This window comes from Staurois parvus, unplaced genomic scaffold (assembly GCF_062004578.1).
Source record: "Staurois parvus isolate SC_StPar_1 unplaced genomic scaffold, SC_StPar_1.0 ptg000084l, whole genome shotgun sequence".
NCBI classification, from domain to species: domain Eukaryota; kingdom Metazoa; phylum Chordata; class Amphibia; order Anura; family Ranidae; genus Staurois; species Staurois parvus.
The window spans coordinates 182523-201065 of record NW_028317880.1 but is presented as its reverse complement, the minus strand read 5'-3'; the positions used below and the strand labels follow the sequence as shown (position 1 = coordinate 201065).

Below are 18543 nucleotides of genomic sequence, written 5' to 3'. Positions count from 1 at the left end.
GCCAAATGTCTGTAGAGTCAATAGCTAAAGACCTCCAAACTTCATGTGGCCCTCAGATTAGCACAACAGTGTTTAGAGAGCTTCCTGGAATGGGTTTCCATGGCTGAGCAGCTGCATCCAAGCCTTACATCACCAAGTGCTATGCAAAGTGTCAGATGCAGAGGTGTAAAGCATGCCACCACTGGACTCTAGAGCAGTGGAGGCGTGTTCTCTGGAGTGACCAATCAAGCTTCTCTGTCTGGCAATCTGATGGACATGTCTGGGTTTGTTGGTTACCAGCAGATCAGTACTTGCCTGATTGCAATGTGCCAAGTGTAAAGTTTGGTGAAGGGGGGATTATGGTGTGGGGTTGTTTTTCAGGGGTTGGGTTTGGCTCCTTAGGTCCAATGAAGGGAACTCTTAAGGCGTCAGCATAAACAGACATTTTGGACAATTTCATGCTCCCAACTTTGTGGGAACAGTTTGGGGATGGCCCCTTCCTGTTCCAACATGACTGCGCACCAGTGCACAATCCAAGGTCCATAAAGACATGGATGAGTGAGTTTGGGGTGGAGGAACTTGACTGGCCTGCACAGAGTCCTGACCTCAACCCGATAGAACACCTTTGGGATGAATTAGCGCGGAAACTGTAAGCCCAGCTTTCTCGATTGACATCAGTGCCTGACCACATAAATGCACTTCTGGAAGAATGGTCAAACAATCCCATAGACACTCCTAAACCTTGTGGACAGCCTTCCCAGAAGAGTTGAAGCTGTTATATCTGCAAAGGGTGGGCCAACTCAATATTCAACCCTACGGACTAAGACTGGGATGCCATGAAAGTTTATGTGTGTGTAAAGGCAGGCGTCCCAATACTTTTGGTAATATAGTGTATATGAAAAGAACAAACTTCCTGCCACAGTAAAATCAATGATTGGGGTGACCAGGCAGAGGCTGTATATAACATACGCAGGGAAAACATTCCCAAAGACCACGCCTCTAAGCACAATCAATGCTCCAATCACCGGCCGGCGAAATAACAGCTTCAGCCAGAAGTATGACACCACGCCCTGCGATTGGTGGGAACCTGGAAGACACGCCCTACTCGGCACACACGGAATCAGGCGGGGGATTCTAAGATTGTCCAAATCCGGCCCAGCTCTCGGGGCCCCGGAAGTGATACCTGGAGGAGGAGTTAAAGGGCCAGGAAGGTCGGGTAGCTTGGCAGTGCTGGTGGACGGATAGGAGGAATGGAAATCACCAGGATCAGTGAGTGAGCCGCCGCTTGTGTGTGGGGGCGTATTATGGCGTCCTCTTCAAGCATGCTATTCCTTATGTTATCAGATTATAATGGTGGGGGTGGGCCGTGTGTTAGCGGCGGGACTAGAAGTCTCAGAATGCCTTGTATGTGTGTGTGACAGGACACAGCCAGTTCAGTCACAGCCGCCCCTGGTGCCAGCACTGAGCCCACTCCTTCCCATGGTGGGCCTGCCAGTCAGCTGTCAGTGTCAGCAGCTCCCCTGCCTCTCCTGTAGTTGTTGGATTTTACAGCCATTCATCCTGTTTTATCAAATTGCACTATCACTGGGGGCTCCTTTACACTTGCTGTTGGGTGGTAACATCCTGTGGTTGATCCATATTTTACCACTCCCCATTCCACAGGAAGGCAGTGGTGGGGGTGTACACATACCACAGTCGCAGGGTTTTGTCTTGTGGCAGGGATTATACCCTCTGTTACTCCCAGTGTGTTATTACCCACCAAATGCAACCCGTTCAAGTGAAAGGGACTGCACTGCAACCACCAGCATTGCATTCTGGGGTGTATGTGTGTGTGTGTGTGTGGGGTTAAAGGATAAGTTCCCCCTCTGGACAAAATTAATAAATGCACATTTTTTTTGCACAATATTTTTATCCAAAGGAGCCTGTAAAGCATTGCACCAGGGATCAGTAGATCGCTGATGCCATGCAGGTCTCCTGCAGACCTGTCAGAATATGTTGCTGTAAGGGATATACGGTCAAGCAGATACTGTCAGGAAGCTTCAATGAACTACCACGGAGCTCCACAGTGCCGTTGTAATTCATTGAAAACTACAAGCCCACAGCCAAGGCAGTCGGGAATTGCAGTTCATTCACAGAAGTCTGTTGGGCAAGGCTGCAGCTATGAGAACATTTTCCACCCTAAAAACAGATGTAACATGTTCCAAAGGTGGAAGGAGACGATACAATGCAGGAGGTGAGGAGACAGTACAGTACCTGTAAAACGCTCTCTGAAGAGAGATCCGAACACAGAGTAAATCCAGTGTAAATGATGCCTTAAAGCAGAGCTAAACCCTCCTATCCTGATCAGCCAAGGAAGCTGCCATATTAAAGCACTACTATAAAGGTTCAGTTTATAAAAAAAAAAAAAAAAAAAGTAAATGTTATATTTACCTGCTGCCCAGATCCTTCTCTCTCCTGCTCCTGGCTCCTCCCTCCTGTTGGGTGCTCTCATAGCAATCAGCTTGCTATGGGGGCGCCTGCTGCTCCATGTGTCCATTTGCACATGGAGCTGCGACTCTGCCCTGCCCCTTCTGTCTTCTCATTGGCTCACTGGCTGTGATTGACTGTAGTGGGAACTAATGGCTCCTACTGCTGTCTCTGCCAGTGAGGAGGCAGTGCCCAGGGACAGCTGAGGTTCTCGTGCACATCACTGGATTGCAATGAGGCTCAGGTAAGTATTAGAGGGTTCCGGGGGCACTGCTGCACACAGAAGGTTCTTTTCCTTCATGCATAGAATGCATGAAGGTAAAAAACCTTGAGCCTTTACAACCACTTTAAACAGGCCATAGCTGAGTCAAAAATGGATGTTCTGTAGATTGAAAATAGGAAATGGCTTATACAATTGGGAAATTTATTGTTTTGATTTTCTTACAACCCTGAATGTTGGTTTAGGCACTTTCAATTAAACTAGTCTATGGCCTGATTAAGCTGCTATTTGATGTTCAGCTGCCATGGTGCTGCACACATGCTCAGCTAGACCAGGTTCACCTAACTGTGGGGCTGGTTTTGGTGCAATTTGTAAAGAGCCCGGTGGGGTACCATTCAGCTGTTGAGATGCACATTTTTAAAGTGTATGATACTGGAAATAACACCTGAACCAAACTGATAATTATATCTGATTCTTTAAAATTGCACTGCAGACATCCTACACATGTATGAACTGGCTCCATAGAAACCCAGTTTGGTTCACATGTCATGCAAATGACAGCAGTTCAAAGTGTATCCAATTTGCATATATGTTAGCCATGGCTTATGACAACAACCATTTGATGGTTGGACAGTTTGGTTGAACACACAAGCAAATGTATCAGTTGGCATTCCCAACAAGTGCTGGGAATAGAACTGTTTTTTTAAACTGTTAATGTGGTTGTGAACCCTCACATATACTCAGTGAGGTGACTGACCTCAGGTGATACAGATGAAACAAATCTTTCTTCATAAGTTGTACCTGTTTATCTACATTTATTTGCTTACTCCCAACCAAACTATCAAATCATCAAATGGCTGGTGTCATAACTGATTACATTTGCAGCATCATGGCAGTTACAGATCAAACAGAAGCCAAGATGGCAGCTTCCTTGGCTACACTAGGTTCCCGCCTCTGCGTGTTGAAGTTGGTGCATTTTTCTGTCAAGTTTTGCTTTGTTGCTTTTTTGAACACGCATTTTTGATACATTTTTTTTGGCAATAAAACATCCAGTGCCCTGACAACATAGCTTAATAAAAACTGCCAGCCCATCTTATAAATGTTAAGATGACCGGAACCAGAACTACAGTCAACCTAAATATTTGTATTCTTGCAGCCAAAAGGGCCCATTAAGGTGGTGCGCATGGTCTGTTTACAAAGTGGTCCCATGGCCCTTGTGCTCCTTCCTCCACGGGAATGCTGGGAGGAAGTGATAGAGAACTACAGTGCCAGCCAGCGAAGCACCACTGGACAACAGGGATTGACTCTGCTAGTTACTTTTTCTGGGTTGCGGCTGGGTGATGGAGAGCGCATTTTGAAAGGAGCGAAAGAAAACAGGAAAGCAATGGGGGGGGGCTCGGACTGAAAGTGCATGAAGGGGGAGGACTGAACGAAAACCCATGAAATGGGGGGGGGGGGCAGAATACCCTCACACAAACTATATTGTGTTTTGTTTTTGTTGTTTTTTTTTAAAGCCACTAGAGACTTTAATACTCTTCACTTGGTGTGCCTTTGATACAGTGAGAGGTAGAGGAGGCATTGCTGAACTTAATTCATGTGAGTTAGAGGGGACATTGCTTAAAGTTAGGGGGTATTGGTGGATTTTTGTTATGATTAAAATATTTATTTTAAACGTTTATGTATATTTGTTTTATGTACATTGTGAAATGCTGCACAAGTGGTTTTGTGGAATTAATTAAAATGTTCCGTAAAGAATTATTTTTGAGTGCAACTTAATGACTAAGGACAAATGTGTGTCATGAGATTCCACAGGTTGATAACCACTAGATTAGAATGTGAACATCTATACTCCAAGCTGACTTGGTCTTTATCATTGGAGACACAAAAGGGCATGCCTGCAAATGTCTAACCCCTAGTCTGCATTAACCCCTTCATGCCTAGGGGTAAAACAAATCTTAACGCCTAAGCACGGTCTTGCAACTGTTAGTAAAACCATATATATCATCACAACTACTTTGTACATCCAGGTGAATTATACCTTGTTTTTTTTCAGGACAAATTGGGCTTTCATTTGGTGGTAAATGGTAATGGGTATCTCCTGTTTTTTTTATTTTTTTATTTTTTTATTTAATGGAATACTGGCCCAAAATAGTAAAAAAAAAACAAACAAAAAAAACCCATTTTTTTTTTAATTTTAGCTGTGTTTCTTGTTACTACCATAACCTACCACCAGAGAACAACCCAAAATACATTTTCCAGCTCTTGATGGTCGCAGCAATACTATATATGTGTGTTATTTGTTTTGTATCCACAGTACAGCCCAGAAACAATAGTGCACTTTTGTTTTTTGTTTTTTTTTTGTGTTTTTTTTTTTTTTTACACCTAAAACACACTGATACCAACCCTGGCACTGAACTAGACCAAACCTTGATCTAGGTCTTTTTCTTTTGTTAATATTTATCTTTTTTAAGTTTTTTTTTTTTTTTTTTTTTTTTCCCCCCATCTATGCAAAGAGAGAGATACAATGTATCTCTTTCCTCCATTCATAGAGAGAGAAAACTGGGGGGGGTACAGTGACTGATCACTCTGATAGCCAATTTGAAGCTGTCACAGCGATCATGTGGCCTGGAATTGGGGGTCCTGATCATTCGCGTGGGAGTCGGGGCTCTCAGTGACACCCCGGTCTTTGTGCTGGGAGCGCGCTGTATGGCATGCTCCCAGCACAGAGACCGGTGCGCAAATATGCAGTCCCACGGAAAAAAGCCTAGTTCTGTGAGGCCACATATTTGTTGTGTCGGCGTGAAGGGGTTAATAAAGGATGATCTTACTGTAGATGAATGTTACTAATCTACCAATATTCCAGAACTGACACAGTTGTAGTACAAAGTATTTAGTCCTATTCTTGCCAGTTCCTACATTGTGCAGACTGTAAAATTAATGGCCAAAAATTTTTTTAGTTAAATCTGTCAAATTGCTTTCGCCACTTTTTTCTAAACTAGTGTTTTAGAATTAAATGAATAATTTTGAAGATTTTGTGCAATGTAAATGAGTTTGATATTTTGTCAAAGTAGAACCAAAACATTACGTTTCAGTAAAGGCCCTTCCACAACGGAGTATGGCTACTGTCCAGATGCATTTATTCTGGCTTCGGGCAGGCCCCCAGCAGTCTGATTTGTGTGTGGGTTTCCTCAAGCTGTTTGGCTTCAGTATTGTACAAGTATGCAGCAACTTTCTAGACATCTATGGGCTGCCTGTTCAACCACACATAGATGGATCAGTGGGCTGCTGTATTAAAATAATGGCTAATGACACAAATTCTGTTGTATTGTTGGCCAACACTTAAGATCACACCAATATTTGCAGTGTGTAAATATCTATGAAATGACACGACTATTTTTTTTTTTATTGGCAGATTTTAAAGACCAATTGCCTAATGTCTGTCAAGCTATTGAAGAGTCAGACTTTTTGGCTATTGATGGAGAATTTTCAGGTTTGTATTAGTCTGAATACATCTTATAATTTAGGGACATTTCAGTTATTTTAAGTGGTGTGAATGTGAGCAACTCATTGACGATCAGAATACTTTGGCCTTCAGACACGGATAATTAGATGGTCCATGTCGAGTCATGAAAGTGATTGGGAAGGTAGAGTTTGTGCCTAAAGGCTCCGCAGGTGCGCTTGTGGTAATGGCTGAAGACTGGGCCTGCTGTCCTGCAGCTGGACTGTTAAGTGCTTCTGTGAATCAGTGGAGTAATGTTGCAGTCCCCCCCCCCCCCCCTCCCCCGGAGAGTGTTACAGGACACAGAGGTCCCTGTTCCTCCTTGCTTGCTTCAAAACTGAGGCTTAGCTAAGCTGGCAGAAGGTTTCAAAAAAGTCTATAAACACAAAATCAAAAACAAACTATATATGGCGCTAATACATAGTGCATAGATGTAGACCTACATAAAATGCAGTGTAACTAAATGATCAACAATATAGTGTCCCGTGCTCCAGCTGAACAAGACCTCAAATATCCAGTGTTTTCAGGTTTCAAGCTTCCACAACACACAGTTCTCAATAGACAAAATCAAGTCTATAGCCAATGTCAATATTGCATCAGGAGCTTCACAACGCTATCGTTGTGATTTTCTCATGTCTTTCTTCAAAATATCCATATCCCAGAAACGTGAAAACCTCCAACCACCTGAGAACTCTCCACATAATTTGACCCCTTATCCTAAAAGTGGGTCAGAATTTACTTTGTACATCTCCAAGGGGTTTCCTCCATACATCTGTTGCAATATTCCTTAGTATTGCTGTCCTTTTATTTCATACCATATAAATCGCAGGAGAAAACGGAAGGGGCTTCATAGTGTAAAATCCTTTTTATTTTAAAGACAATGTTTGTTTAAAAGTACACTCATATTAACATGCCTGTCCTGGCACTTTAAAAATGCTTACACATGTAACAGTGCTATCTCCACCTATCCTTTTGCTTCACACCCAGCTCCTCTGAAGGATGACCTCAATGTCATGCCAGGCAGAGCTACAGACATTGATGTCGTCCCAAAGAGGAGGTGGGGGGGGGGGGGGTTATTACCATAATGCAGAGAATGCATTAAGGCAAACAATCTTCAGCCTTTAGAACCACATTAATGTATTGTTGAGTTGGAGCACTGGACCCTTTGTTGATTTTAAACACACGTTATATATGTCTATATTTATGCACCATATGTATTAGTGCAGTATACAGTTTGTTTTTGGGTTTATTTATTTGGATACCATAGGATATCTGAAACCGCAGCTGTGATTTATTCTACTTTTATTAGTATATGGAGCAAACCTACAGTACAGAACAGTTTTTGAATATAGAACATTAACAATAGAGCAATGGTAAGTCCATATAAAAAGTCCATAAGATTACTAAAAGTCCATAAGAAGCACCTATAGGCAGCTCCACCAGGAGACTGGAATGCATCTCTGCAGAAGTGGAAAAAAGAACACAAGGGGGAGTATTAAAAGTAGTTTAATAATCCATAAATATAGCACTCACATGTGTGAAGAAATAAAAAGCCATAGAAAATATGGGGACCACAGCCACTCAGCAGGTAGTGTGTTTGTAGCGGCGTCCAGGGCCAGGTGGAGCCGAGAGACAAGCTGGACATCTGCGCTCCACGGAAAGCACCGGATCCTATGGATGGAGAGAAACACGGCACCGGAAGTGACGTCAACAAAACCACCGTGGACTGCAAGATCTGAAGTGGCATTAGGGCAGGTGGGTCCGTAGCCAAGGTAACGCATTTCGGAGCACCAATCAGCTCCTTTGTCAAACCTGATTGGCTAAGATGACAGTTCCCATTTATATTGGTGCATAAGCCTATGTGGGTGGGATAAGGGCGGTCTTAATACACATGTAAAGAGGAACGTAGGAGACTGACAAGATCTATTGATATACCATTGTCAAAATACATAAGAATTAAAAATTCTATAAAAAGGAGAAATTACATGGCACTATAAAAAAAAAAAAAAAGGGATCGAGAGGATATATTACAGTTATGAGATCCAGCGCTATTTTCCACTACAGAGAGTAGCTATTAATATAATAATTACATATTTAGAGAGATTTAATGATGCTACTTCAGTACTATAATAAACCCAATATAATAGTAGATTAAATCCATCAGAGAAAAAGAGGGATTTAAATTCACACCATTATCCATTAATTCATAAATTAGGCAATGTTCATACATGGGGAAAAGCCTGAGCTGTAATACCTATAATCAAATGGTACTAATTTCTGTCTCTTCATTGAGACCCATCAGAGCCAGCATATCCAAAATGTATATCCAATAGGTCTCTTGTTCACATAATCTTTTGAAACATTCGGCAGCGGGGTATATTTTGGGGATCCCATTGATGACCCAGACCCTTAGGCCTTCAAAGCGCACCACGACAAATTCTCCGAAGTGCCTAGATACACTGTGCTTTTCTGTTGTGTGAAAAAAGACAGGACACCGGTCTTTGACAAGTTCTTTATTAAAAGAAAAAACTATAAGAATGTCCCAGCAGTAGATCCAACGTCAATCACCATACCCGCTGTCACTGCCGCAGAGTGACCCCCGCCCCATGTGACGACATGTCCCTGGGTTGCCCCGCCCCTTACCTATTTAAGAGCTGTCAAACCACCAGAGCAGGCAGAAGGCTGGAAGCCATTGTCAGAAGCGTTTTTTTTTTTTTCCCCCAAGGTCAGCAGGTGCGGTGATGGCGGGCATCGTGACTGACGCTGGATCTACTGCGGGGGACATACTTTTAGTAAAAGACTTGCCAAAGACCGTGTCCTGTGTGGGTTTTTTTTTTTTTTTTTTTTAAACTACACTTTTTGTTTTTTGTGAATGAGTAGCCGTACCGTGTAACCATTTTCAATGGATTTTCATTCATAAACTGAAAATTACGTTAACCAAGGCGTTTGTAAATCGAGATTTTACTGTATAGGAAAGCTCCTAGTGTAAAAAAAAAATTGCACCTAGTAAATTGAAACAGACTGCACCACTGTGCAAATCCCATTCTATGTTCCTTTCTTTGAAAGGAATGTACCATTGTAAAAAAGCCTGATGTTTTGCCGTGTAAACATGTCATACATGGTCAAAAGCAGTTGCAGGTTAAAAACAAAACTTACGAAATCAAATCATTTTATAATTGTTCCCATGAATGTCATTTATTGCTTCATGTGCCCATGCGGCTTATTTTACGTCGGCAGAAACCCAGACCCTGAGGAAGCTTTTCAGTGAACATCGCCGTTTCGTGGAGGAAGGGATAGAAAAAGCAGTGTACCTAGTCACTTCAAGAGCACCAATACTCTGAAGTCCTCAGGGTCTGGGTCATTGAGGGGATCCCCAAAACATAACCCCCACCAAACGTTTCAAAAGATTGTGAGCAAGAGACCTATTGGATATACACTTTGGACATGCTCTCAATGAAGAGATAGAAATTAGTACTGTTTTTTAATTACAGGTATTATAGCTCAGTTTTTTTTCCATGTTGTGGGCTTATGAACATTATTATTATTATTATACAGTATTTATATAGAGCCAAAGGGTATGTTGCCGAATATATAAATTAATGGATAATGGTCTGAATTTAAATCCCCCTCTTCCTTTTCTCTGATGGATTTAATCTCCTATTATATTGGGTTTATTATAGTACTGAAGTAGCATCATTAAATCTCTAAATATGTAATGCTAATTATTATATTTAGTTACTCTGTAGTGGCAAATAGCGCTGGATCCCATAACTGTAATATAGCCTCTTGATCTTTTTATCTTTTTTATATTGCCATGTTGAGTTTCAGGGCAGCAGTAATAGGTGTATAGAGCCAATCCAGCTCTATAAATTTGGGATTGGTGGTGATTGCTTTGCGTTTGCTAAAATACAGACAGCTTCTGCGTCTGTAAAGTTATAAATTCTTAAATTTTGCTATAATGTCTCTAAATTTAGTTTTTTGTTTTTTCCCATAACTTTTAATGGTCCCTTTTTCCCACTTTTTAGGAATAAGTGATGGTCCATCTGTTAGCACTTTAACAAATGGCTTTGACACACCAGAAGAAAGATACCAGAAACTGAAGAAGGTTAGTTGTCTGATCATGTGGTTAATTTCCTGTAGCACGTCTCTTTAACATGTACCCTCTTCAGAGTCCCAGTTCTTATGCTTTGAACATCAAACCAGTATTTGTTCCCATTTGGCTGCCCTACTTTTGCAGTTGGAAAGTTTAAGCATGAAAATATTTAAGTAGTGGCAACTGGAAGTGTATTGCTTTTGTACCATTCTTATCCAGTTCTACATCACATGTTTAGGACAACTTTAGTTACTGTAATGAAAATTGAGCACTAGGCACACTCTGGGTAAATGGGCTACAAGCATAGGCTTGTAGTTTTGTTGCTAAACACTTCAGAACAAGGGTGATTTATAAGAAATGTGATATTTTTAAAGTGGAACGTCAGTCAGCAAATTAAGTCCCAGTAGATCACTTCAGGCTGGCCCCTTTTGCAGGTTATAGCTATGTAAAACATTAAAGTTTCTATACTGTTCATAATCCATTCATATGCGATCTCGCACTTCTCTGCACTTGCTCGGTTGCTTTCCATTTTTAGTCATTGTACCGAATTTGTAGAGGATGCTCTGTTGACAGTCTAAGGATAAAAGTGGAACTAAACCGATGTAACCGTTTCAAAAAAGTTACATTCCCAGCATGCCAGGAATGTAACTGTCACATTTGCTTGTTGTGTTCTCAGCCAAACTGTCAAACCATCAAATGACTGGTGTTATAGTTGATCATATGTGCAGCACCATGGCAGTTGCAGATCCGATAACCGCTTCCTTGGCTGAAAATGATAGGAGGATTTGGTTCCTTAGTTCTACTTTAACTGCTGCTCCGCACTTTGGGCTTGAATATAATGGTAGCCTGCACCAAGAAAGAGTAACATGGCTGAAGGCAATTTACAGCACACACTAATTTTGGCAGAGTTCTTAATGTGGAATGTGTGTTCCTTACTAAAGAACATTATTTTTTATCAATGGTTATGAGTAAAGTTTCACTTTAATGAAGGAGGAAAAGAATTGGTCTCCTCTCCAATTAAACGGACAGCAAATAAGCCCCCCCTTCCCCAACTCCAGACTTCAGGTTGGCAAAAATGAAAATTGTTCACCATGGGAAAAAAAGGCTTTCAATTTGAAAAGAGGTACCAAAATCACTCACCATGCCCACACATCCAGACTTGTCTGTCAGAGTCATATCTTTTTTTGCACACATGTTAAAATGCACATTTTAGGCCTCAAGGTTAGTTAAACCCGCCCTAACAGTATAAATTTTCTTAAAGCAAAGATTCATGAGAATGAACTGGTTAGTTGCAATTTGTCATATGATTGTGCCCATGTTTATTAAAAGCAAATCTTTTTTGTAACAAAAAAAATACACTAAAATTAGTTTTGGTGCACACAAATGCAATGATTTTAAAGGCGAAGATTGTGTGTGTGTGTGTGTGTGTGTGTGTGTGTGTGTGTTCCAGCCCTATGCACCAATATACCATTAATGTACCTCAGTTGCAAAAATAATAAAGCTTTTTGATCTGGAGAGCAAGGTCTTACCTTTTTAGCCTTTGATAAATTTCTTGAAAGGTTTTTTCAATAACTGGAATGTAGATAGAGGAGCCAGTAGGTCCCTGGAAGCAGATAATCAGCTGATCTCATTAGCACACACATCCTGCACTGACCTCATTAGTACACACCCTTCACCCATCAACTGTTTTTCACAGCATCCCTGGAATCTCTCCCCATGTGCATTTGCCTGAATTTCCAGTGTCTCTTCAGACAGGCTCAGGCTGAGTGATTGAATAGATGCTGTGTCCTCTTATTATATAGTTTTGTTAGATCATATAAAGATTGTACATTCAGATTGTATAGTGTATGGCCACTTTTACACACCTAAAATTACTTGGTTGTTTTTAGTGTAATTGTTAACTGCACACCAAACACAGACAGAAGTACACGTTTTGCCACATGAAAAAACTAGTGACAAATACAGCAAAACTCACAGTAAAAAATGTGCAATACGCATCACGCCAAAATGTCCCATGAGCCTTTGCCACGTGTAGGGCAGCCTATTGAAATCAATGGGCTGTCCTATGTGTGTACTTGGAAAAACTAGCCAAAAAACGTGCTGCCTCTACTCTAGGTGTGAATGGGGCCTGAAAGTGAAATTGGTGTGTTTTACACAGAATGAGACTATTCATATCTGTGTTTCCGAATGCATGGCAATCTGCACCAAAAAATGCTCTTTTCCATGTGCTTCAGAAACAAGCTGCATATGTGCTTAGTTTTTGTGTTGTCATTACATGTTAAAGGCACCGTGATCCGCTCCAAAAAATGTTCTGGAGCTCTTTTGGGGCGATAATTGCATGTGTGGCATCCAGTTCAAGTGAATGGGCTGCCCTATGCAGGATGAGTGAAAAATGCTGCAAAACAAACTCATGGGGGAATGTGAGTCTTCACTGATGTTAACGGACCCTGACAACTAAGTATCTCCATCCACTCTCTCTGTACTTGTATAAAGATGGCCATACACTATGCAATCTGTACAATTTCCTTTAGATTTACCAAAACTATGGAACAGGATTACGCTCCTGAACAATCCATTTGTATCAAATCAGACAGGCCCTTGTATTACATAGCTTATGGAAGGAAGGTAGTATTGTAATTAGGGAGGTGTGGTCTAGAGGGGTGAACACACCCTCTTCTGTGATGCAACAAGGAAGTAAAGGCTTCTGGGAAGTGGCCTACAGGAAGTGAATGCGGAGAGACAACAGCAAATAGTCTGAAAATCCATTCAAAATCTCACAAACTGACAAATTTAATGTCCAGTGGATGAGGTGAGATATGAGCACGTTGGGATAGCTGGGCTGGAAATGTCATTGGAAACTGCTTCTATTATGAAAAGTGAAATTCTGCCCAAAAAGGTGTACTTATCCTTTAATGCATTGCTGTAATAGAGCCCAATAGCCCCCATGTGATAGCATTTTGCTGTGACAAGTTCTCTTTACTGTGATATCAGATGTCTGAGACCCCTGACGCCTCACCTGCCTTCCACTGAAGCTAATAATTTGTGCTCTGTTAGCTTCTTTCCCAACCACAGCAGACCGGGAAATTGGCAGTGAAACGTGGCATTGATACAATACCCTTCGCTTTCATGTTCATTTGCCAGATGGGAGATTTTCTGATGGACATTTCGTGGTCTCTGTTTCACCTGTTGATGCTCGCCATGCTATTTTTTTAGGTTCATTTGCCAGAGGGAGGAATCACAAATGGACATCTGCTGGTCTTTCTCCATTCCAACCTTTGCTGCCCCCCATGCCGGTGTGTGGTCTGCAGATGGTACAGCAAAGCCTGGGATACATGGCCCTTGCGGTACCTTGGACAGGCTGTAGAAGTGATTGGAAGGTTTTATAGCTACCCAGATCACTTCCACATTGAAGCCCATTGCCTGCTTTACAAATTTAAATGCACTCCCAGCTGTTAAAGCAGCTTAGAGTGTATTTAAAATCCCTGTCTACCTGCCGCTTGTCATAAATGATGCAGGTAGACAGGTGGTTAAAGTGATTATAAAACAACCCACTCTGTTTAAAATAAAAATGGAAAGCAAAATGTTTGTCTATATGTATAAAAAAATTATATATACTTTTTTTTTTTTTTTTTGTGATTGCATACCTTCTGTACGTAGCTGCATAGACGGCTGGGGGAGGAAAATCAGCAGCACACCAATCTTCCCAGTAAATGGCTGTGCGGGGGGGAACATGTCAGGACAAGTCTAATCATTGGAGGGGAGCACACGAGTTCCCGGCACAGCTAAAGAGCTGGACACTGTGCTTTGCCTAGTGTGGTCACTTTTTAATAGGAAAGCAGAGGGACTGGCAGGAACACCAGGGTTTTCACACAAATGAAGCAATACAAAGAGAACAGGCTACAATACATGGTACAGCAAGCAGGTATCCAGAATATGGAATATTGGGTTCACATTTTCTTTAACACATTGATGTAGCACCCTCTTTATTGTAGAGTAGGCTGCTAGGTAAATTTTAGCTAGCTCCACTGTAATCAGAGGAGCAGGGATGGAATGCTTAGGAAGTAACACAAAGAGAACAGGATACTTTTTTCATTCAAGTACATGGTGCAGCAGGCACATATCCGGAATAAAAAAATGTTTGATTTTCATATTTAACCATTTAAATTCTTTCAGAGTGATCTGGTTGATAACTTTGAGAACACAATCCATTTCCTAGAAAGGATTGAGCTTCTATCTTTGAGGCCCAATTCCCACTATGGCACTTTGAATTGCTACAGTTCTGCTCTCGATTTCAAAACCCTTTGCCAAAAGAACAAATCTCACAACATCGTGTTCAGGTGCCATTTCTTTTCAATGGCACCTAAAAATGTGGTGTGGTTCTGCTGCGATTGTCGCACGATAAATCGTGGCAAACCACATCACCCAAAAGAAGCGAAGTTTCTTATGGGCGACACGCTTTGCCGTGATTGCAAGAACGGTTTTTGTGTGGTAGTTTGAGTTATAAATTTCAGTCTCAAGATTCATGTCAGATCACACTTGTGAAAAAGTAGTTTAGCATACCCAGTAAAACAAATGTGTAAGTGATTGTTAGCAATAATTTAATACCTTAACCTAGTCCCGAATACTCCAGGTAACTACACTAGCTATATAAAATGCCTGCTAAAGTCTGGTGTGCATGAACTGTAGCTGCATTATGAGACAGATAAGCCAGGGCATCCATCACACTCGGCTCTTGAGAAAGTATGTTTCTGAGCTGGTTCTAGAGATGAGCGAATCGAACCAGGCGAACCGGAATTCGAGTCGAATTTCAGGAAATATTCGATTCGCGGCGAAACCGAAATTTTGCCTACTTCGGGTGCGCGAATCGAACATTTCCCGATCAGCCGGCAAAAGTGTCCCTGCAGTGAGCTCCGCTATTTCTGACAGTTCTCTGACAGAAGGAACACATGTTTAGCGGTTGAAACATTGTATCTATTAGTTTACATTTAGGATACAGATGTTTCAACCACTGTTCATGTGAAGAAGCTGTGAGAGAACTGTCAGAAATAGAGGAACTCTGCACATACACTTTTTGCCGGCTTGGAATTATTCTTCTTTTCATCCTACTTCTTCTTCTTCTTCATCTTCATCCTCAGAAGAAGAGGATGAGGATGAGGATGAAGAAGAAGAAGTAGGATGAAAAGAAGAATAATTCCAAGCCGGCAAAAAGTGTATGTGCAGAGTTCCTCTATTTCTGACAGTTCTCTCACAGCTTCTTCACATGTACAGCGGTTGAAACATCTGTATCCTAAATGGAAACTAATAGATACAATTTGTATCTATTAGTTTCCATTTAGGATACAGATGTTTCAACCGCTGTACATGTGAAGAAGCTGTGAGAGAACTGTCAGAAATAGAGGAACTCTGCACATACACTTTTTGCCGGCTTGGAATTATTCTTCTTTTCATCCTACTTCTTCTTCTTCTTCTTCTTCTTCTTCATCCTCATCCTCATCCTCTTCTTCTGAGGATGAGGATGAGGATGAAGAAGAAGAAGCAGTAGGATGAAAATAAGAATAATTCCAAGCCGGCAAAAAGTGTATGTGCAGAGTTCCTCTATTCTGCAGATACACTTAGAGGAGCTCTGCACATACACTTTTTGCCGGCTTGGAATTAATCTTATTTTCATCCTACTTCTTCTTCTTCTTCTTCTTCATCCTCATCCTCAGAAGAAGAAGAAGAGGATGAGGATGAAGAAGAAGAAGAAGAAGAAGAAGTAGGATGAAAATAAGAATAATTCCAAGCCGGCAAAAAGTGTATGTGCAGAGCTCCTCTAAGTGTATCTGCAGAGCTCCTCTAAGTGTATCTGCAGAATAGAGGAACTCTGCACATACACTTTTTGCCGGAAACCGCTGTATGGAGGGAATGTCATGGAACTGTCAGAAATAGACTATTTATGACAGTTCTGGGACTGTCCTTCCATACAGCGGTTGAAACATTGTATCTATTTTTTTCCATAAATGACATTCTGCAAATACACTTAGAGGAGCGCTGCAGATACACTTTTTGCCGGCTTGGAATTAATCTTATTTTCATCCTACTTCTTCTTCTTCATCCTCATCCTCATAAGAAGAAAAAGAAGAAGTAGGATGAAAATAAGAATAATTCCAAGCCGGCAAAAAGTGTATCTGCAGCGCTCCTCTAAGTGTATCTGCAGAATGTCATTTATGGAAAAAAATAGATACAATGTTTCAACCGCTGTATGGAGTGAATGTCCCAGAACTGTCATAAATAGTCTATTTCTGACAGTTCTATGACATTCCCTCCATACAGCGGTTGAAACAGCTGTATGGAGTGAATGTCCCAGAACTGTCAGAAATAGACTATTTCTGACAGTTCTGGGACTGTCCTTCCATACAGCGGTTGAAACATTGTATGTATTTGTTTCCATAAATGGATCCATTTATGGAAACAAATACATACAATGTTTAAACCGCTGTATGGAAGGACAGTCCCAGAACTGTCATTAATAGTCTATTTCTGACAGTTCCATGACATTCCCTCCATACAGCGGTTGAAACAGCTGTATGGAGTGAATGTCCCAGAACTGTCAGAAATAGACAGAAACTGTCACAGAACTGTCCTTATTCTCATCCTTCTTCTTCTCATCCTTCTTCTTCTCATCCTTCTTCTTCTCATCCTTCTTCTTCTCATCCTTCTTCTTCTCATCCTTCTCCTTCTTCTCATCCTTCTCCTTCTTCTCATCCTTCTCCTTCTTCTCATCCTTCTCCTTCTTCTCATCCTTCTCCTTCTTCTCATCCTTCTCCTTCTTCTCATCCTTCTCCTTCTTCTCATCCTTCTCCTTCTTCTCATCCTTCTCCTTCTTCTCATCCTTCTCCTTCTTCTCATCCTTCTCCTTCTTCTCATCCTTCTCCTTCTTCTCATCCTTCTCCTTCTTCTCATCCTTCTCCTTCTTCTCATCCTTCTCCTTCTTCTCATCCTTCTCCTTCTCCTTCTTCTCATCCTTCTCCTTCTCCTTCTTCTCATCCTTCTCCTTCTCCTTCTTCTCATGCTTCTCCTTCTCCTTCTTCTCATGCTTCTCCTTCTCATCCTTCTCCTTCTTCTCATCCTTCTCCTTCTCCTTCTTCTCATCCTTCTCCTTCTCCTTCTTCTCATCCTTCTCATGCTTCTCCTTCTTCTCATCCTTCTCATGCTTCTCCTTCTTCTCATCCTTCTCATGCTTCTCCTTCTTCTCATCCTTCTCCTTCTCCTTCTTCTCATCCTTCTCCTTCTCCTTCTTCTCATCCTTCTCCTTCTTCTCATCCTTCTCCTTCTCCATCTTCTCATCCTTCTCCTTCTCATCCTTCTCCTTCTCATCCTTCTCCTTCTCATCCTTCTCCATCTTCTCATCCTTCTCCTTCTCCTTCTCATCCTTCTCCTTCTTCTCATCCTTCTCCTTCTTCTCATCCTTCTCCTTCTCCTTCTTCTCATCCTTCTCCTTCTTCTCATCCTTCTCCTTCTTCTCATCCTTCTCCTTCTTCTCATCCTTCTCCTTCTTCTCATCCTTCTCCTTCTTCTCATCCTTCTCCTTCTTCTCATCCTTCTCCTTCTTCTCATCCTTCTCCTTCTCCTCATCCTTCTCCTTCTTCTCATCCTTCTCCTTCTCCTTCTTCTCATCCTTCTCCTTCTCCTTCTTCTCATCCTTCTCCTTCTCCTTCTTCTCATCCTTCTCCTTCTTCTCATCCTTCTCCTTCTTCTCATCCTTCTCCTTCTTCTCATCCTTCTCCTTCTCCTCATCCTTCTCCTTCTCCTCATCCTTCTCCTTCTCCTCATCCTTCTCCTTCTTCTCATCCTTCTCCTTCTCCTTCTTCTCATCCTTCTCCTTCTCCTTCTTCTCATCCTTCTCCTTCTTCTCATCCTTCTCCTTCTCCTTCTCTTTCCTCATCTCCAAGGGCATTTAAATTAAAGGTACAGTGTTCTGCACTAATTTAAAGGCTCTCTGAAGCCTAGAAACCCTTTTTATAAGTCATCTTCGTAGCGAAGAAATTCGCATCGAATCGAATTTCACACTGGAATTCGCCGAATCAGCCGAATCGAATTTTTGAGAAATTCGCTCATCTCTAGCTGGTTCTTTTAAAAATCCTGGAGAATAGCTGTCTTGGAAATGTTAATAACGTCATCAGACATGATTGCATTACCTTTTCCAGCAACATGTTGGCATTTGGCCTTCAGCCTTTTTTTTTTTTTTTGTAGTCTTCTACGACTGTTTCATTTCTACTCTATGCGTTGTGCATGTGCATTATTGGT

General features: G+C 41.5%; 1 protein-coding gene across 2 annotated transcripts in view; it reads left to right on the top strand.

The window, feature by feature from the left end:
- Positions 1 to 1118: 1118 nt before the first annotated feature.
- PARN (poly(A)-specific ribonuclease) overlaps positions 1119 to 18543 on the top strand; it is a 160133-nt gene continuing 142708 nt past the window's right edge. For both annotated transcript variants that reach the window (XM_089669927.1, XM_089669926.1), the window contains exons 1-3: positions 1119 to 1248; positions 6078 to 6155; positions 10190 to 10269. In XM_089669927.1, the coding sequence (XP_089526053.1) occupies positions 1230 to 1248; positions 6078 to 6155; positions 10190 to 10269 (177 nt within the window). In that variant the 5' untranslated portion in view covers positions 1119 to 1229. The remainder of the gene's footprint in view (positions 1249 to 6077; positions 6156 to 10189; positions 10270 to 18543) is intronic.